Below are 19325 nucleotides of genomic sequence, written 5' to 3'. Positions count from 1 at the left end.
AAAATGGGGCTTCCAGATTGTGACTCCACCACACTTAATGGACATAGGAGACAGGTGGACAGTGGTGACGTTCCCTGCTGGCGGGGAAAGACCCGTTTCTCCTTTGCTAGGACACTCTGTGAAGCCCAGTGTCCATGAGTGCCCACAGTTCCTGATGGAGTGTCACGGCCGTGCAGACATTTGGTGATGCTGTTAATCACTAGTGTGCCAGGCCTTCACTAAACAACCTCACTCCATACACGGTTATAACCCAGAAATATTGGACACAATCAGGTGATCCAATTGCTTAGCACTTGATGTTCAGACCCCCTGTCTTTATAGCCCAGATAAAGTTTCTCTTCCCTTCTGGAAGCTTTCTCCTGCCCCACTTGGTAGCTTGGGGCTTCGTTTGCCTGACACGTCAGTAGACCTGTATTGTCTCTGCTTGACCCTGGGCTGGGCGTAGAAGCAAAGACGCCTTCCTTTGTCTAGGGCAGACCTGTTTACCAACCCCCCTGACGTGCCTGGTTTAAACCCCCGTTAGTGTAATTCCCGTGTGTATCCATAACTCTTACTACACACCGCACGTACATCACGCAAGAACATGAACCACCAGCGAGGCGTTTGTTTCCCAGTGACATACGACATGACACCTGGTAGATACAGGTTAGAGCCACAGTGAGCTGGGGTACACGGAGCTAGTCTCCTCAGCTGATCCGGGGGAGCCTCTTGCCCTCTGGCACTGGGATCTCTTAGGGGCACCCCTTCCCACAAGGTGTCATCTGAGTGGAATACTACCTCTGGTCTCTGACCCTGGCCTGACTCTGACCCCGACTCCTGCCTCTCGGTTCTAACCTGGTACTACCTCTGATCTCCCGTCTCTGACCCCGGCCTGACTCTGACCCCGATACTTGCTTCTTGGTTCTAACCCGGTACCGCCTCTGATCTCCACTCTGACCCCGGCCTGACTCTGATCCTGATTCCTGCCTCTCGATTCTAACCCGGTACTACCTCTGATCTCCGGTCTCTGACCCTGGCCTGCCATTGACCCTGACTCTTGTTTATGGGACCTCGCCTTGTGGTTCCTCCCACTCTTGCCCAGTGGCTCCTGTCCCTGCTGGACAGACTTCAGCCAAGCTGTGACTGCTAGGCCAGACCACCTATACCATGGTCTCTTACAGCATGTACATTTGTGCCAACTCAGAGCATTTGTGTAAGGGTAGGTTTGTGCAGTGTGACGAGGAGTTTGTATGACTTCCAAACAGTCTACACAATTTGTAGCAGCTCAAAACTTTCCCCTTTCTGAGAGTTTGGATTTATTCAATTAAGGAATTTGCAGTGAAGCTAGCCAAGCCCTAGCTCTGGCTTCTCTCCAGGCTGGGCTGCTCCCAGGGTTCCTCTCTGAGCTCAACTCTGCCCACACCCTATGTTCTCTCCTAAAAATCCAACCCCACCTCCCCTGTATTCGAATGGGTTCAATGAGTTACAAGAATCAGCATCTGCCACGAGGCTTGGGGGTTTCAGGCAAACATTGGCATCCTGATAGAGTGCAGAGATGGAGAGCGAGAGAGTGCATGCCCGGGTGCACGTTCCCGGGTCCACGTGCCGATGAACACCCTGCAAAGTGGCTGGTTACTCCATTCCCTACACTTCATATCTGTGCAATAAAGGAAGGCCCTGGAACCAAGGGTCGGGTCAGGTCAGGCACTAAAGCAAACACAGCCGTGGCCAGTCCAGCAGTGCAGTGGCTGGGACAGTAACAAAGCATTGGTGCAGGCGGATGCTCTCCCTAGGGGATTTCAGGGCAGCCAGGGGTTTCTCTGGGGTCTGTGTGTATGCAGGTGTCCCGGGGAGTGGCAAGGCTGAGAGAGAGACAGACCGGGAACAGGCAGCGTCACCCGTGTCCTGCAGTTCCTAAGGCAGTCTTGCTGTGTGGTGGCGTGGGCTGGGGGCTGGGCACCCAGGGTCCCCTCCCGGTCGCAGAGGGTGGGACTTGTTCCGTCTCTCAAGGGCTGCCCCAATCGGCTTTGTGCTGCTTTGTGACAGACCCCCAGCCTCCTCAGGCAGTCAGGGCTCTGGGCTAGACTGCCCGCCATCATCCTCCAGTTCCAAATATCGCTTGCTGCTCCCCCTCTCCGTCCCTATGGGTATCCCGGGGTCCGTGCCTGGCGCCCCCTCCCACTCTCATGGCTTCGCTTGCCCTCCTGACCCCAGTAAGCCCCAAATGCGCCTCAGCCACCAGCTTCAGCTGCACACAGGCTGGGCTCCTTAGCTTCCCCTCCCCAGCTCCAGGCTGTTGCTGTCTCTTCACCATCCCCTCTGCAAAACCCTGGTTCTTCCCCTCCGCTGCTTAACCCCCTGCTAGTGTGTGTGTCTCTCGGCTGTGCCCAGCTCTGCCCTTCCCTGCACCTCCTCCCCCAGTGCACGGCCAGCTGCTTGGGCTTCCTCCCCACCAGGTCTTCAGTTCCTGCCTTTTTCTCCCCTGCATCCTGGCACATCCTGCCCAGCTCCCTGCAGCTTCACATTCCTCCTGTGGGGCCAGGCCTTGGGTCCCCGGGGCACTCGGAGCAGGCGAGTCGCTGGGGGTGAGGGGGGGCTGGCCTGTGACGGGAGGAAGTGACTCTGAGCGAGGCAGCGTCAGGACCAGCGCTCAGCAGGAAGCGTCTGCTGCAGGCTCTGAGATAGAGAAACAAGTGTGGGGAGGAGGCTCCTGGGACGCAGGCAGGCGGCAGCTGTCCTTGGGGGCTCCGTTCGGGCTCCGGAGGGGATGCGTTGGGGCCTGCACCATGGTAAGAGGCAGCTGCCCCTTGTGGCCTTGGATGTGCTGTTGGCGGGCGGGGTGTCCGTCAGCACATGGCCGAGTGGGTGGGGGGTTCCACAGTGACACCTTCCTGCCCGCTGCTGGGGACCCAGTGCAGTGGGGTCCCTCCCTGGCATACAGCGAGGGACCCCAGGGATCTCTCCAGCCTTGGTGCCAGGCGATTTGTGAGTTAGTTGTGGCGGAATTTCAGTGTCTGTGAAAGGGAAGGATACGGAGAGCTCTTGAGAGCGACCCTTGAGCCTCACCTGTAGCCCTCCGCCCCATTTTAATCCTGGGTTCAGCCCCCCTAAGCCCAAGCCCCTCGATCCTCACTGCAGCCCCCCGGTCCCTCTTAGCTATTCCAGCCGATGGAGCAGAGGCAAAGCCAAGCCGTGTGCTGGCAGGCTCACTGTGCCCTCTGGCCCCTTGCCAGTGTGCATTGCATCCTGGGACGTGTAGTTTCCACAGGGCATGATGCTGGTGTCGGCACCGTTCTGCATCAGCCGGGCACAGCGCCTGGCCCCACTGATCGCTGCCAGAGCCCCGGCCCTACTTCCCTTCTCACGTGATTACCTGTGACCAAGGGAGTAGTGAGACCAAGGGAGCAGCGAGTGGCCAGCTGGTGCCAGGAGCTGCGGTGTTGGGGGTCTGCGTGGCACTGGCATGGCACCGGGACAAGGCTGCCTGGTAAGAGAGAGATGAGGGGCTGAGTGAGCTTTGGCAAGGGGGAGGCTCCCCTGGGCCCGTTTCAGCTGGACTGAAGGGGTTCCTGATGCCCACCTGTGCCCTGCAGCACAGAAGGGGCTGGACTGAGAGCAAGTCACGTTGGGGGCATGGGGACTGGTACTCCAGGCTTGTCTCCCTGCCTTAGGGACAAGCCTCTTGCTTCAAACCCAGGCTTGCCTGCAGGGCCTGGGCCGAGGACAGGTTGGCACAGCAGGCACTGAGTGGGACGGCCACCGTCTCGCTTGGGCAGGGTGGTGCAGTGCCCGAGAAGGCTGGCACCACGTGAGGTTCCCGCCGCTGAGTGAATTCTCCCCAAGCCACCTCCTCTCTGCTGCTCCCTCCATGTTTGGCTGGGCTCCAAGCAGGCCTGCCTCAGCCCATGGGGAGAGTCCCAGGCCCTCGGCTTCTGCAGTGCTCCTGGTTTCTTGTTCCTCCTCAGAGGCAGGCTGAGCTGGGCCCCAGGGCTCAGGCCTGTTCCTGCTGCCTCGCTTGCGGGAGGGCGGTGCAGAGGCAGAGGGAGCTGAACGCTGGGTTTGGAGCACAGGAAACTGAGCTAAGTGTTCAATACCTCATGCTTTCTAATGGAGCATGTAATGTGCCTGGTGAGCTCATGGCCATAGCCCTGGCACCCTGCCGGCATGGGGCCTCCGGGGTGGGAGGCTGAGCTAGTGCAGCAGTTGAGCAAATGGCTGCTTCAGAAATGGGGCCATGTTTGCCCGTCGTGCTGCCAGGTGCAGGGTGGCCATGTGAGACAGGACTCTGCTGAGGCACTAATCAGGGGCTTGGTGTAGGGGCAGTTGGGGGACCTCCAGGGGGGCCCAGGTGCAGCAGGGAGCAGTGTGACTCGGGGGAGCGCTCTCCCACCTTGAGTGCAGATCTCCGTGCTCCGGCGTTGGGCTAGGGGGCTCTGCTGCAGGGAGCAGTGTGGGTGACTGAGCAGGGGTGGGCTGGCTAGTCGGCTGGCTGGGTGGCTCCCATCAGCAGAGGAGCTGAGCGCGTCCCAGTTTAGTAATAACCCAGACTCTGCCCTCCCCACCTGCAGCAGCAGCATGGAAAGTAGCAGCAGCTAGAAGACCTGAGTTCTGATTCAGCCTGGAGCTCGGAGTCTCTCCCCTCTTGTGGGAGTGAGTTCCATAGGCCAGGCCCAGCTCCCGGGAAAGTTCTGTCTCCCCCAGTGGGGGACAGTTTCTTTTCTCTGGAGGAAGGTAGGCCCTGGACACAGGGAGCCAGGGCCATTCTCTGGGGCTTTGAGTATCAGGACAGAGACCTTGACCTGGCTCAAGTGGGGAGCTGAAGGAGAGAGCAGGGCATGGGGTGATGTGTCCATGTGTTGCTAAGCGAAATGGCGCTGCATTTTGCCCCAGCTGGAGGTTTTTGGGGGTCTGACTTTGTTGCTAGAGCGAATGAATTGCAGTAATCAGTCCTGGAGGCGGATCTCTGTGGCCAGGTTTGTCAAAGGACCCCAGGGTGGCCCTGGGGGAAGAGAGCGGGGTCCCAAGGCAGCCCCAGTGGTGGGGAGTGGGGACCCAAAGGCAGCCTGGAAAGAAGAGCCCCCAGCGCTGCCCCATCGGATTTGTTGCTGGTTTGTGTGTGTGCCCGGTATCTCGGAGGGCTGTGGCCTGGCCCCAATCCTGCATCTGGGTGAGACTCTGCTGTTATGGAAAGAACCAAAGCACCCCCCAGCACAGCCCCCTGCAGCCAGCGCTGCCTCAGCACACGTCCCTGCTGGGGTTTGCAGAGCACGCTTACACTTTCACTCTCCCTTGCCACGGAAACCACTGAGCCAGGTTGGGCCCTTTCACTCTTACTCCTCACCCTTCCCCCTCCGTCCACCACTCCCCTTGCAGCCTCTCCGCTGTGCGGGGTCTTCCTGGACCCTCTGGCAAACGGCACCCGAGCGCTGTTGCTGAGCAGGGTGGGAGTCCTGGCCCCCAGGCCTGGGAGGATGGCAGGATGGGACACGAGCCTGCTGCACTGCTCCTCCCTGCCTGTGGAGGGCTGCTCACCCTTGAGCCCCAGGAGCAGGAGGCAGAGGGGGGATCAAGGTTGGGGTGGGAGCTCACCTGGTTGGCTTTCACACCATCAGCCTGGCTGCCAGCCCTGCCCTTCTCTGTCCTGGGCTGCGTGGCTGTGGGGAAGGGTTGGCCTTGATTGTGTACCCAACGCAATCTCCCTTGCCGTTCACCCAGCCCAGGGCTGGACCACAGCTCGTGCTCTCTGCAGGGCTCCCGCCTGGAACCGCTTGCCCACCTGGGTTCCCCAGCGCAGAGGGGTTTAAGCAATCATTGCGAACTGTTGTCAGATAGTTCCCTGGGTGGCACAGCACTGCTGAGTGAGAGCCACCTGACCATGCTGCCAGGGCAGGCCAGTCCCAGGGCGCCTCAGAGGAAATAGGCTGGCTGCTAGCGCATGCAGGGCCAAACTGCAGAGCGGGCCAGGCCCCGCAGCTTGGTAGCCAATAGTGAGGATGCTCCAGAAGGCAGACACCAGTCAGTGCAGCTGGGAGGGGCTGGGGAGAGTGATTGAGCAGCTGGCCAGGGTCTGTCTCTCACCTCCCTGTTCCTGTCGCCCATGTGCCCTATGCCAGCTCTGGCTCTGCCTGACTCACACACACACTTTTTACACTTTCCCCAGTGGAGGCAGCTGGGTAGGGTTGCCAGCGCAGGCCGGCTCCTCTCCAGTATGAATGGGCTATGAATAATGCAGGTACCCAGCTGCTGATAGGAATCCGTGTCCTTCCTTCGCTTTGGGTTTACATGACTAATGAAAAGTGCTACAAGAAGCCACAGGCCCTCCCTCCTCCGCCCTGCTGCATGCTGTTCAGCAGAGACCCGCCCCAGCCACGCAGCACCATGTGGGGAAGCCTGATGCTCCCAGGACTTGCCATGTTCTGGCTACTCACCGGCTGGCTTTGGCAGGAGGGTCTATCCTGTTGCTACAGAGCTCTCCTGGGGCCCTGGGAGGTGGCCATGGGGTCACCGGGGGCCATGTGTCTCTGCCCCACACTCAGCACCGAGAGGTTTACCCTGCCCTCCTCGTGGCTCTGTGCCTCAGGCCAGGAGCTCTGGGTGCAGAATGGGCCAGCCTGGCCCTGGGTGGGGGTGAGATGGAAAATGGGATCCCGAAGACAAAAGGGGTGCACTAGGTGCAGCTAGACAGTTCTAGTATCAGGCCTCAGCCAGCCTGGGCCCACCTTTGGGGCTTTGCCCCCCCCCCCCCGCCCCATAGGCACCATGGCGAGCAGTGCAGTAGAGATACCCAGCGGGCGGCAGCTCTCAGGGAGGGCCAAGCGTCAGTGTCCGGAAGGAACAGCTCTGGGATCCCATTGAATGGCCTGGCCTGTCACTCTCAGGAGGAGAAGGGGGCCTCCCTTGGTGCCACCCACTTGGGGCAGTGCCTGGTGTCACGGAGTGTGGGGGAGTCCAGGCCCTGCACCCCTCTTCCTGGGATTCACTGAGACTCTCAGCCAGCCAGTAAAACAGAAGGTTTATTGGACAACAGGTTTCAGAGTAACAACCGTGTTAGTCTGTATTCGCAAAAAGAAAAGGAGGACTTGTGGCACCTTAGAGACTAACCAATTTATTTGGACAACAGGAACACAGTCCAAAACAGAGCTTGTGGGTACAACCAGGACCCCTCAATCACGTCCTTCTGGGGGAGCAGGGAGCTTAGACCCCAGCCCTGGGGTTCCCTGTGTTCCTCCACCCAGCCCCAAACTGAAACTAAACCTACCCAGCAGGTTCCCTGCTGCAGCCTCCATCCACATTCCTGGGCAGAGGTGTTACCTCCCCCTCCTGGCTCAGGTTACAGCCTCTCAAGTCTCCCATCCCCAGGGCACATTCCCAGGTCAACACTCCCCACTCCCTGCTGAGTCACATTGTCACATCTCTCCCCCCTTCGAGACTGAACTGAGCGGGGTCACGCTGACCAGTGACCTGGGGAAGTTCGGGGCCCCCTCTCCGGGACAGCGCATCCGCTATCAGGTTGGCACTTCCCTTCACGTGGACCACGTCCATGTCGTAATCCTGCAGGAGCAGGCTCCATCTCAGGAGCTTGGCGTTGGCTCCTTTCATCTGGTGCAGCCAGGTCAGGGGAGAGTGGTCGGTGTAGATGGTGAAGTGTCGCCCGAAGAGATAGGGCTCTAGTTTCTTGAGGGCCCACACCATGGCCAGGCACTCCTTCTCGATGGCCGCGTAGTGTTGCTCCCGGGGCAGCAACTTCTTGCTCAGGTACACGATGGGGTGTCTCTCCCCCTTTTCATCCTCCTGCATTAACACTGCCCCCAGTCCTGTGTCTGAGGCGTCGGTGAACACCACAAAGGGCTTGTTAAAGTCTGGGTTTGCCAGGGCCCCCTTACCCTCCTTCCATATAACAGTTCAAAAGGCGAAAATCCGGTCGACTCCTGGGGCACCTCCCTGTACACGAACAGCAGGTGAGGTAAGTACTTGTCCCAATCCTGCGGGTGCTGGTTCATAAAGGTTTTCAGCATCATCTTTAGTGTCCCATTGAACCTCTCCACCAGCCCATTAGACTGGGGGTGATAAGCTGAGGCCCAGTCGTGCCGGACCCCACATTTCTCCCACAAGCACCGGAGCAGGGCCGACATGAAGTTGGAGCCTTGGTCTGTCAGGACTTCCTTGGGGAACCCCACTCGGCTGAAAATGGTCAGGAGCGCATCTGCCACGGTGTCGGCTTCAATGGAAGCTAATGGCACCTGCCTCGGGGTAGCGGGTGGCAAAATCTACCACCATCAGAATGTATTTCTTCCCCGACCGTGTCGTCTTGCTGAGAGGCCCCACGATGTCAATGGCCACCTTCTGGAAAGGCTCCTCTATGATGGGCAAAGGTCTCAAAGCCGCTTTCCCCTTGTCCTGGGCCTTCCCCACCCTTTGACAGGGGTCACAGGATCAGCAATACTGACGGACCGTGGTAAAGACCCCAGGCCGGTAAAAGTTCTGTAGCAACCTCTGCCGGGTGCGCCGGATTCCCTGGTGCCCTGCGAGGGGGAAGTCATGGGCCAGGTACAGTAGCTTGCGGCGATACTTCTGGGGGACCACCAGCTGCCTCCTGATCCCACAGGACTCTACTTCCCTTGTGGGAGCCCATTCTCGGTACAGGAACCCCTTCTCCCACAGGAACCTCTCCTGGCAGCCTCTCCTCATGGTCCGTCCCACCCTGAGGTCGGCCAGGTCCCTGAGCTTCCGCAAGGAGGGATCTTTCCTCAACTCGGCCTGGAACTCAGCGGCTGAGGCAGGGATGGGGCCCGGTTCCCCCTCAGTGGCCGGGTCTGAGGCCTCAGCCTCTCTGAGCCGTGCCCCTCGGCCCTCCCTCCCCACCAGGGTAGGGTCCTGCGCCTCCGGTGTGGTACCCTCCCCAAGGTAAGGGTGCAGTGCCCCTCGCCGGCTCTGGCTACGGGTCACAACCAGGGCGGTCTGGGGCTTGCTTGGCTAGTCCTCTAGGTCTCCCCCCATCAAAACCTCAGTGGGCAAATGGTGGTGTACCCCCACATCCTTGGGGCCCTCCTTGGCCCCCCATTTCTGGTGTACCCTTGCCACGGGCACCTTAAATGGGGTCCCGCCCACCCCTGTCAGGGTCAGGTAGGTGTTGGGCACCACCCGATCTGGGGCCACCACCTCGGACCGGGCCAGCGTCACCTCCGCGCCCATATCCCAGTATCCATTGACCTTCCTCCCATCCACCTCCAGGGGTACAAGGCACTCTCTCCGGAGGGACAGCCCCGCACCCACCCTGTAAACCGAGCACCCTGAGTCCAGAGCCTCCAGCCCAATGGCGCAGCTGGCATGGGGTACTCTTCTCTCCTTCGCAGGTGGTAAACTGGTAGCCCCCCTTTCCTGGGTCGTCTGCCCCTCGTCCAGCTGAGTCCCTACCCAGTTAACCCTGGATAGGTTGGGTTGGCTCAGTTTGTCCCTGAGCCCGTGGCACTGGGTCCGTACGTGGCCTCTCTGGCCACAGTGATAGCAGCTCAGGTCACGTTGGTCCCCTCGAGCGGGTCGGAGGGGCCCAACGCCAGGCGTTCCCCTTTGGAGGGGGTTCTCCCTATTTCCCCGCTGGGAGGCCCCCTGGTGACTCTCTCTCTGCATCGGGGGGGGAAGGGGGGGCTGTTCTTTTGGGACTCCTCCCGGCTACCCCCTGACCGACTGTTCACAAACTCGTCGGCCAGCTGCCCTGCGTGCTGGGGGTTCTCTAGCTTTTTGTCCACCAGCCACAGCCTCAGGTCAGACGGGCACTGTTCATACAGTTGCTCCAGTACGATTAGGTCAAGCAGGTCCTCTTTAGCTTGGGCCCCAGCTGTCCACTTGCGGGCATACTCCTGCATCCGGTTGACCAGTTGTAGGTAGGTGACCTCAGGCGTTTTACGCTGACTCTGGAACCTTCTCCGGTACATCTCGGGGGTCAGCCCAAACTCACGGAGCAGGGCCTGTTTGAACAGTTCATAGTCCCCTGCCTCCGGCCCTGTCATCCAGCTGTACATCTCCACGGCTTTGGGGTCCAGTAAGGGGGTGAGGAACTGGAGCCTGTCTGCAGGGTCAACCCTGTGCATCTCGCAGGCATTCTCAAAGGCCGTCAGGAAGCTATCTATGTCCTCCCCCTCCTTCGCTGGGCCAGGAAGCACTTATCAAAGCTCCTTGCAGTCTTGGGTCGCCCTGCACTCACCACAGCCGGGGCCCCACTGCTCCTCAGCCTGGCCAGCTCCAGTTCATGCTGTCTTTGTTTCTCCTTCTCCTGACGTTCCCTCTCCTTCTCCTCCTGCTCATGCCTACATTGCCTCTCCTTCTCCTGATGTTCCTGCTCCTTCTCCTCCTGTTCATGCTGACGTTGTTTCTCCTTCTCCTCCTGCTCATGTTGTTTTTCATGATCCTCCAGCTCCCTCATTTTCATCTCCCTCTCCCATTCCAGCTGCATCCGCTCTAGGGATGGGGAGCTCCGCCGGGAGGATCCCCTGCTGGCTGCCGGGGTCAGGGTGCCCTCGGTATTCACTGGGCTTCCCCCAACCCCTCCCCCAGGCCTAGGTAGGAAGGGTCTTGGTAGGTCCTCGGCAGCAGTCTGACCCCTCCCAGCCCGGTCAGGCCCCAGGGCCCACGCTGCGTCTGCCAGGCGGCTTCCCTCAGGGACAGGGATCGGGTCATCCAAGCGATCCCTCTCCTCCGACTGGGCAATCAGCTGTTCCTTGGTGGACCTCCCAATGCGCAGCCCCCTCTGCCTGCACAGCTCCACCAGGTCGCTCTTAAGGCGCTTAGCGTACATCTCCCTGCTGGCCACTCGCAGGCCGGGCAGCTTCCCACGGTTTCCAGGAAAAGCCCCTAGTGTGCCAGTCCTTCTTGAGGTCACCACCTCTTTGCCAGGGTCGAGCTGCAGACTCCTCCACCCCTGGGACCGCTCGCTGTGATCCCCCGGGGGACCCTGTTACTGCAAAAGTCCTTCTCTCTGGTCACACACTCCCAGGGGTTAACCACCCCCCGAAACCGTCTCTCTCTGAATCTTCAGCACGCCTGGTCCCCGTCACTCCCCCTTCGTTTTACTGCTCCCCAGTCACTTACTGCAGGAAGCGCCGTTCACGGGGTGCAGTACATCCCAGCGCTGCCACCAGTTGTCACGGAGTGTGGGGGAGTCCGGGCCCTGCACCCCTCTTCCTGGGATCCACTGAGACTCTCAGCCAGCCAGTAAAACAGAAGGTTTATTGGCCAACAGGAACACAGCCCAAAACAGAGCTTGTGTGTACAACCAGGACCCCTCAGTCAAGTCCTTCTGGGGGAGCAGGGAGCTTAGACCCCAACCCTGGGGTTCCCTGTGTTCCACCCCCCAGCACCAAACTGAAACTAACCCCCCCCCCCCCCAGCAGGCTCTCTCCTGCAGCCTGTCTTCACATTCCCGGGCAGAGGTGTCACCTCCCCCTCCCCCTCCTGGCTCAGGTGACAGGCTCTCAGGTCTCCCATCCCCAGGGCACATTCCCAGGGCAACACTCCCCGCTTCCTGCTGCGTCACATCCTCACACCTGATCCCAGCCCTGGTTCCTGGGGGAGGTTCCTGTCACCCAGGCTGCTGGATCGGGGGATGGGAGGAACCGGCCTGGGTGTCGCCCTGGGGCCCAGCTGGCTCAGCATTAGGTGTCACATTGACGCAGTGCTGTGGATTAATGGCTCACTCGGCAGGCCAGGCCAGGAGCAGAGGGCGCTTTGTGAGGAGCTGGGTGGCTGGATCTGCTCCTGGGCCCGGTGTCAGGAGTGGGGCAGGGGTGGCTGGGCTCAGTGCAAAGCTGTGACTGACTGGGGCTGCGGCAGGGTGTAACTATCCATGCGTGTTGGGACAACAGCGCCCAATCCTACCCTCTAGGCTCCGGAGGGGCAGCAGGGCTGGCTGCACGCTTGGCAGGCTCCCAGCAGGAGAGGGGGAATTGGGAATAGTTTGGTTTCCCTGTTGCTGAGGGGAGAGGGGTGCAGCTCATCCCTGCAGGCCTGGGGTCCCCTGTGCAGGGGCTGTTTGCCCGCAGCCCACCCTGCTCTGATGGGACAGGTAAGGCAGCTGGCTGTGGGAGCAGAGTGGCAGATTTGCCAGGGCTGCACGGAGATCCCCTCTGGCCTGCGCTGCTGGAGGGAGCTCAGAGTTCATGGGTGCTGGGAGCCTTTCATCAGCCCAGCTGGGCGTACCCTGTGAGCTCAGGTCACTGGCCTGCCTGTCCCATGCTGCACGCGCATACCTGGCTCTGGAGCTCTGTGGTTCAGGGCCAGGCTGAGACCACGGAGTGCCTGACTGACCAAACTGCCCTTGTCATGATGCTCGTTCTGAGGAAGGGCGGGGAGATGCAAACACAGCCGAGGTGTGTGGGTCAGAGAGGAAGCCAAGATTCAGGCTTGAGCGGCAGCAAGGCTGGTTGTTGCATTCGCCATGCCAGAGAAGGCAGGGGAGGGTGTCGGGTGAGATCAAGAGCTTTGTTGTGGCTATGTTAAGTTTCAGTGGCAGCTGGACACCCGCGGGAGGACGTTCAAGAGACAGGCTGAGATCTTAGGACAGAGAGAGGGAGACAGGGCTGGAGCAGGCCGTGAATTTGTGAGTCATCAGCTTAAAGATAGGTGTTAAAGCCAAAGCCATGTTTGTGGCTGAGATCACCCAGGGTTTGTCTGCGCAGCCCACGGAAGTGAGCTTGTCAGCCTGGGTCAGGCTTGGGTTAGCCGGACATGGGCTAGTGCTCTCAAAAGAGCTGTGTAGACAGAGCTCTGATGCTACGGCTCAGGCTGGAGCTCAGGCTCCGAAGCCCTGTTTTTAGAGCACCCGCGTGAGCCCCACAGGGCCAAGTCTCCTGAGCCGGGCTGGGAGGCTTCCTTCTGCATGCTGCGTAGACACACCCCCAGAGACAGTGTAGAGGGAGACGAGGAGGGGGCAAGAATGGAGCCCTGAGGGGACCCACCCCATAAGAGGAGAGTGAAGCAAGACCACCCGCAGCTGAGACACCAAGGGAGGAGGCCGGGCTCCCGGAAGCCCAGGCATTGCAGGGTACAGAGAAGTGAGCGTGGTCAATCGTGTTAAAGGCAGCCAGCCATGGCCTGGAGGGGCTGAGGTTGGAGCACTGGCTGTGAAGTTGGTCTCAGAAGAGGTCATTAGAGGTCTTTGGGGGGGGGTGTCAGTGGAGGCCGTGGGGCAGAAGCTAGATTGGAGTGGGGCTGGGATGGAGTTTGAGCAGAGGACTTGAAGCCAGCAGCAGTAGCTGTCTCACACTCAGTGAGCCTGGAGGTGAGGGGCTGGGCCAAGGATGGTTTTTACGATGCGAGAAAACAAGTCATGAGCCTTTTGTGAAGGGAGGAAAAGAACGAGGCAGACTCCAGGGAGTTGGAGGCGTGTGCATGAGGCAGCTGGGGGTGAGGAAGGGCTGGGCGTGTGTCTCCAGACAGTGCCTGGAGCCCAAGGGTTTGCTGGTGTCTGATAAAATCTCATCTCCCAAGTGAGATCAATAGCCTGGAATGTGGGGCTTTTCAAGAGGGGTGCAGGGGGCATAACGGGGTGGGAGTGGGGATTTGATCTTAGCCTGGGCTCAGGAGAGATGCCGGGCAGGGAAATGGGCCCAGCTGGGGGCTGTTTCCTGGGGAAGGGCTGGGAGCTCTGGTGACAGGATGGAGTCCTAGAGAACAGACTGGGCGATCCTGGCCCAGTCGCATGAGGCCTGAAGGGCCTTTTCCAGCTCTGGCTTCTCTGATCCCATTAGCCATTTGAGCAGCTCTCCTTCCAGGTGGGGCTGGGGCCACGGGTAAGGACCAGCAGGGCAGGAAGGAGTGCAGGTTATCAGAAGGGTTCCAGTGAGCTCTGGGTGTGTGGGTGGGTGTGCGCACCCTCCCACCCCTGCTGGGGTGTCACACAGCCATGTTGCAGTGTGGAGGGTGCTGGTTTATTTATGGACCTGACAGCCTTCACCTGCCCTTCCCCCTGCATCCCAGCAGGTGAATAATTGCTGGGTGCAGTGTCCCAGGCATGGACTGGGCTGGGCTATACAGTATTTATGAGTCTGGTCTCCCCAAGCCTGACCTTTTCCTGCACATGGGAGTGGACATGGGGAGGGGAACAGGGCCTGCAACTCACTCTGCAGGTGTCCGGTGGTCCCAGGACCCAGATGCTTCAGAATGGGGCAGAGGGCATGTATCTCCACGCTGTCCGCTTCCCTTGCCAGGGCCCCCCGCTGTTTATCACTGGAGGCCTCTTGCCTGCGCTCCCATGTGACCAGCTTCAGGCTGGGTTGAGACCTGGATCCCATGGCCAGAAGGGACCATGGTGATCATCTATGTAACAGGCCAGAGACCTGCCCCAGAACCATTCCCAGAGCAGATCTTTTAGAAAAACATCCAGTCTTGGTTGAAACGTGGTCAGTGATGGAGAATCCACCATGGCCCTTGGTAAATTGTTCCAGTGGATAATTGTTACTCTCACCATCAAAAATTTACTCCTTATTTCCAGTCTGAATTTGTCTAGCTTCAGCTACCAGCCTTTGGCTCCTGATAGACATTTCTCTGCTAGATTGAAGAGCCTGTTATCGAATGTTTGTTCCCTGTGTAGGTACTTATAGACTGGGATGAAGACATCCCTTAACCTTCTTTTTGTTAGGCTAAATAGACTGAGATCCTTGAGTCAATCAGTCTAAAGCTCTTTTCTAACCCTTTAATCATTCTCGTGGCTCTTCTCTGACCCCTCACCAATTTATCAACATCCTTCTTGAATTGTGGGCACCAGAACTGGACACAGGATTCCAGCAGTGGTCTCATGGCTCCAAAGGCAGAGGTAAAATAATCCTTCATCCCTATTTGAGATTCCCCTCTTTATGCATCCAAGGATCACATTAGCCCTTTTGGTCACAGCCCACGATTGATGTCCGGATAACAGGTCTATAATTTCCTGGGTCGTCCCATTTATCTTTGTAGTAAGAAAAGAGCCTGAAACATATGGTGACGATAACACTCTTTCCATTCCATTTGTATCTCTGGGGGATGTTAGACAGAAGCTACTAAAGTAAGGCATTTTTAAACCAGCAGGACCAGATTACTTTCATTCAAGAGTTTTAAAAGAGCTGCCTGGGGAGCTCACTGAACTGTTAATGTTGATTTTCAATAAGTCTTGGAGCACTGGGGAAGTTACAGCCAATGGGGAAGGATTTCATGCAGGCCCCAGGAGATGTCTCTGGGGTACAGTGTGTGTATATTTGGGGGGTCAATAGTCTATTGACCTGCTGCCTGTAGCTGGGAGCAGTCTGGTCCCCCAAGCTCGGTACAGTGCAGGGGGTTCACTGCTGGGAGAGGGCTGGGCATCTGCCCCATGCAGTGCCTTTAACCCCTGCAGCACTGGGTTCTCTGGCACTCTCAGAGCTGTACAGCACTAGAGGGGACCGATGGGCCCTTTCTGGACCCTCATCCCCCCCAGGGCCAGTGCAAGGAGGTTTCACGCCCTAGGCGAAACTTCCACCTTGCGCTGCCCCCCCCCACGGTAGCTCCCCCCCACACACCCTGAGGCGCCCCCCCGCGGCAGCTCCCCGCTGCCCCCTCCCTCCCCTCAGCCTGGGGAGCCGCGGGCAGCAGCTGCCCGCCCCAGCTCACCTCTGCTCCGCCTCCTCCCCGAGCACGCCGCCGCTTCTCCCGCCTCCCAGGCTTGCGGCACCAATCAGCTGTTTGGCGCGCAAGCCTGGGAGGGAGAGAAGCAGAGCGGGGCGGGGCTCAGGGGAGGAGGCGGAGCAGAGGTGAGCTGGGGCGGGGACCAGTTCTCCTGTGCGCCCCCACCCCCGTTACTTGCTGCAGGCGGCCCTACCCGCGCCCCCCTGCCCCAGCTTACCTCCGCTCCACCGCCGCCCCCAACCACTTGGCGCCCTAGGCTACCGCCTAGTTCGCCTAGTGGTTGCACTGGCCCTGATCCCCCCAGGTGTGGGTCCGGTGCAGTACGTGGGGTTGCGGGGCAGGACTGTGATACATGGCGCCGTGGCCGCCAGGGCTCAGCCCTCCCAGAGGGTAGGTGACTCATGCAGAGTGCCAGTGAATGGGGAACCCCCCTGGAAGGAGGAGCCAGGGGACAGGTGGACATGCGGTGGAGAGGACTGAGATGTCCCAGTGGGGGCACATGCCAGCTCTAGCACAAGGGTGTAGCTGGGAGCTGGCCCGAGGGGGCTCTTTGGGGATCATTCGGGGGCTGTATCAGGTGAGGGCACATGGGACATGGATCAAGGGGCACGTTGGGGGCCAGATTGGGGAGCACCGAGGGCAGATGAGGCTGGGTGACGGTGCTGGCGAAGGTGGCCCGAGGGCCTATGCAGCCCAGAGCTGGGCAGGAGCTGGCCTCTCAGCCTCTCCCGTTCTCTGTCTCTGCAGGTGGAAAGTAGTGAAACATCCAAAGACACTGCCTCAGTCCCAAAGTGCCACGCCCCCTGTCAGGATGCTGGCTCCACGGAGCAGGTGCCCAATGGAGACCTGGAGACAGATGGTGCCCAGTGGAAAGGCCTGGAGGACAGCGATGGGACCCCGAAGGGCGGGCAGCATGGCGAGGACGAGACGGACAGCCTCCCAGACAGTGAGACGGGCCAGGCCCTGGAGAACGGGCGCTGCACCCCGAAGGACAGCCCGGACCCACCGGCCGATGAGGGTGAGCTGGCCCCTTCCGCCCCCCAGAAGAAGAGAGGCAAGAGGAAACTCTTGGAGACAGCTGGGAAAAGTAAGACCTTAGCGTTTAGGGCTCCCGTCTACAGGGCTGGCAGGATCCAGGAGCGTGGGTAACTAACGTGACCTCTGACCTGCCAGGGGTCCTGCTGTCTCCTGCCTGTGCCCCTGTGGTGCCACCATCCAACTGAGGTGCCCTGTGGGAGGGTCTGCTACAGAGACCAGGGCCGGGAGCAGGCTTGAGAGGTACCGCTGGAGTCCTGGGCACCAGAGGGCTGGCTGGGAGCCCAGGGACACAGTGCGGGGGTAGGCGGGTGTCGTGGAGAGAGGGCGATAGAGTAAATACCGAACTTCCTTGGGAATGAGCCAAGCCGCCTCATTCCTGCCAAACGACAGCCCCGGGAAGCTGAGTGGGCTAATGGTTGAGACTAGGAGGGGAGCCCCAGCAACTGGGGAGCAGCAGCCAGTGCCCCCTGACCTGCCCCCCCAAAGAGCTGTGTGTGTTCCCAGCTTCCCACTGACTGCCCCCACCCCATAGGTTCTGTGCTCCCAGCTGCCTCGCTGCTCCTAGAGACACTGACCCAGGAATGGGGGAGACCGAACCATTGGCGGGGTCCCCTCTCCAGCACGGGGAGAGAGTAGGGATGCCCCGGCACACCCACCCTGGAGAGCGGCTGGGGAGGCACCAGTGCCAGACTGCCAGCTGTGGGTTCCGCCCTCATTGCCCCCTGCCTGGGGAATGGGCTCTGTATTGCTGGGCTGCGGGAGGGGAAGAACCTGCAGCGGGTCCCTGCGGGGCTGCCGGGGGTAAACACTGGGGGCAGCTAAGGGACATAGCTCTTGTGCGCCCCCTAGGTTTTGTGCTGTACTCAGTCATGTCAGTCACTGCTAATCCGGTTACTGCCCTTGGCCACAGCTCTGAGATCCCAATCACTGTCTGGTGGCCCGCAGGGAATGGGGGAGAGGCAGGCAGCCGTCTTCTCTTGTCCCCTGTTCCCGAAGGCAGGCAAGCACACTCCTGGGTTTTGAGAAGGGCTCCCAGGGCGCTGCACAGAGAGAGAGACCGGCTCCGATGCTTTGCTGGGCCCAGTATCTGGGGGCACAGAAAAGCCAGCTGCAGCATCCTGAGTGTGGGGTCAGTTCTACACCAGCCCCGACCCAGCGTCCTTTGTGTCGCCTAAGAGATTCTAGGAAGTACGCTCTGTGGCCCCACGGGGCCATATGCCAGCAGAAAATCGCCACAGTCCAGTAGCATCTCCCTTCCTGCTCCTGGCCTGCCTTCTACAATGGAGGAGCTGTCTCTGCCAGCTGGGAACTCCACTACGCAGAGGAAATGCCCACTTGGAAAGATCTCACTGCTTTCTTCCCCCTATGCCCAGCCACAATAGTGCCAAGCGCTGGATAGAGAGCCTGGCCCTCACCAGGAGACAGACAGTCCCACGCACACGTCAGACACACGCACACGCAGTGCCGTTCAGTGAGGCTCATTGGCATGAGCAACTCTACGGGTGCTGCCAGAGTGTAACGGGGACAGAACCCTGGAGCAGAGGCTGCCCTGGGGCTGGACGTTAACCCCTGCAGCCATTCCCTTATTGCTGTCTGGTCCTGACCCCTCCATGCCATCTCCGCCCCCTCTCCCCTCCGGGAACCGGTTTTCCTGCTTGCTTTTCATAGCAGAGCCTTTGCTCATTTCTGGCCACGGGAGGGAGTCTCTTTCTCCCCCTGCCCTGGGTTTGGAGCTCGCCCTGGGCCTGAGCCGTCTGTCACTTATGTTGGTGTAAGTCAGATGTAAGTCCTGGAGGAGGAATTTGGTGCAGACAAGAGAAGACTCAGGCCTTCTGCTGTGCTGGCTGCAGTTCCCTCCTCTTGGGTTGGACACTGCTTTGCGTCAGTTTCCACCTCCAGATCATGGTCCGTGACTGTGTTTAATGAGCACTGGCCTTAGCTTTGCAGGTTCCACGCGGTGAGGTCTGGGGGCACTTGCAGGGCTGGGGCACTGCAGCTGAGTGCGGGTGTTGGTACGTTCTCTCAGAGCCCGGGCTGGCGTGCTGGGCACCTTTTGGTGGATGGAGTGGATGGTGCAAGCTTTCCTCAGGCGGAACGGGCCCAGTTCTGCTTTGCTGCCCCTGAGGCTTGCTGTGATTGGCTGGTGAAGTGAGGCCCATATGTGGGTGCCAGGCAGTCGAATGGGTGGGGCTGGACTGTTGGGGGTTGTGTCTAGCCCGTGGTTTCTCTGTGGGAGAGAGGCCCGTAGAGCTTTTTCTTGCAGTGCTCTCAGAGCCCGTCTGCAGTTCCCTGCCGCTCAGGTGTCGGAGTCGGGCTGTGTTCAATCACCGGTCTGCAATAAGGCCCATGTAGCACTGCAGGGTTCTAGGAGGGGCCAGTTCCTATAGAGACCAGCTTGTCACACACACAGGCTTCCTGCCCCATGAGCCAAGAAAGCTCCTGCACTCATTAGGCAAGTTTGTCTGCAGAGGCATCAGTAGTGAGAGGAAGGTCAAGATGTGCCCCCAGTAGCCCGCTGCCTACACTCTCCCCGAGCACTAGCCACCGCTCTGCCTCCTGTGGCTTGTGTTCCCCAGGCAGCTCCTAAACCCCTTAGGAGACAGCCAGCTCCCAGTGGTAAGGCCCTTTCCCTCTCTGCCCATGGGGATGTCTTAGCTGCGGGATGGGTCATACTGGGC

The 19325-nt window shown here is 59.8% G+C and overlaps 1 protein-coding gene across 5 annotated transcripts in view; it reads left to right on the top strand.

The window, feature by feature from the left end:
- Window positions 1-19325, top strand: part of DNMT3A (DNA methyltransferase 3 alpha) — a 253453-nt gene that overhangs the window by 89027 nt on the left and 145101 nt on the right. For 3 of the 5 annotated variants that reach the window (XM_084624716.1, XM_084624715.1, XM_084624717.1), the window contains exon 4: window positions 16357-16696. In XM_084624716.1, the coding sequence (XP_084480842.1) occupies window positions 16357-16696 (340 nt within the window). The remainder of the gene's footprint in view (window positions 1-16356; window positions 16697-19325) is intronic. The other 2 variants (XM_084624718.1, XM_084624719.1) reach the window with 1 other exon arrangement.

This window comes from Lepidochelys olivacea (assembly GCF_965140295.1).
Source record: "Lepidochelys olivacea isolate rLepOli2 genome assembly, chromosome: 3".
NCBI classification, from domain to species: domain Eukaryota; kingdom Metazoa; phylum Chordata; order Testudines; family Cheloniidae; genus Lepidochelys; species Lepidochelys olivacea.
Note: the sequence above shows the minus strand (reverse complement) of the source record. Positions and strands in the feature narration are given on the sequence as shown.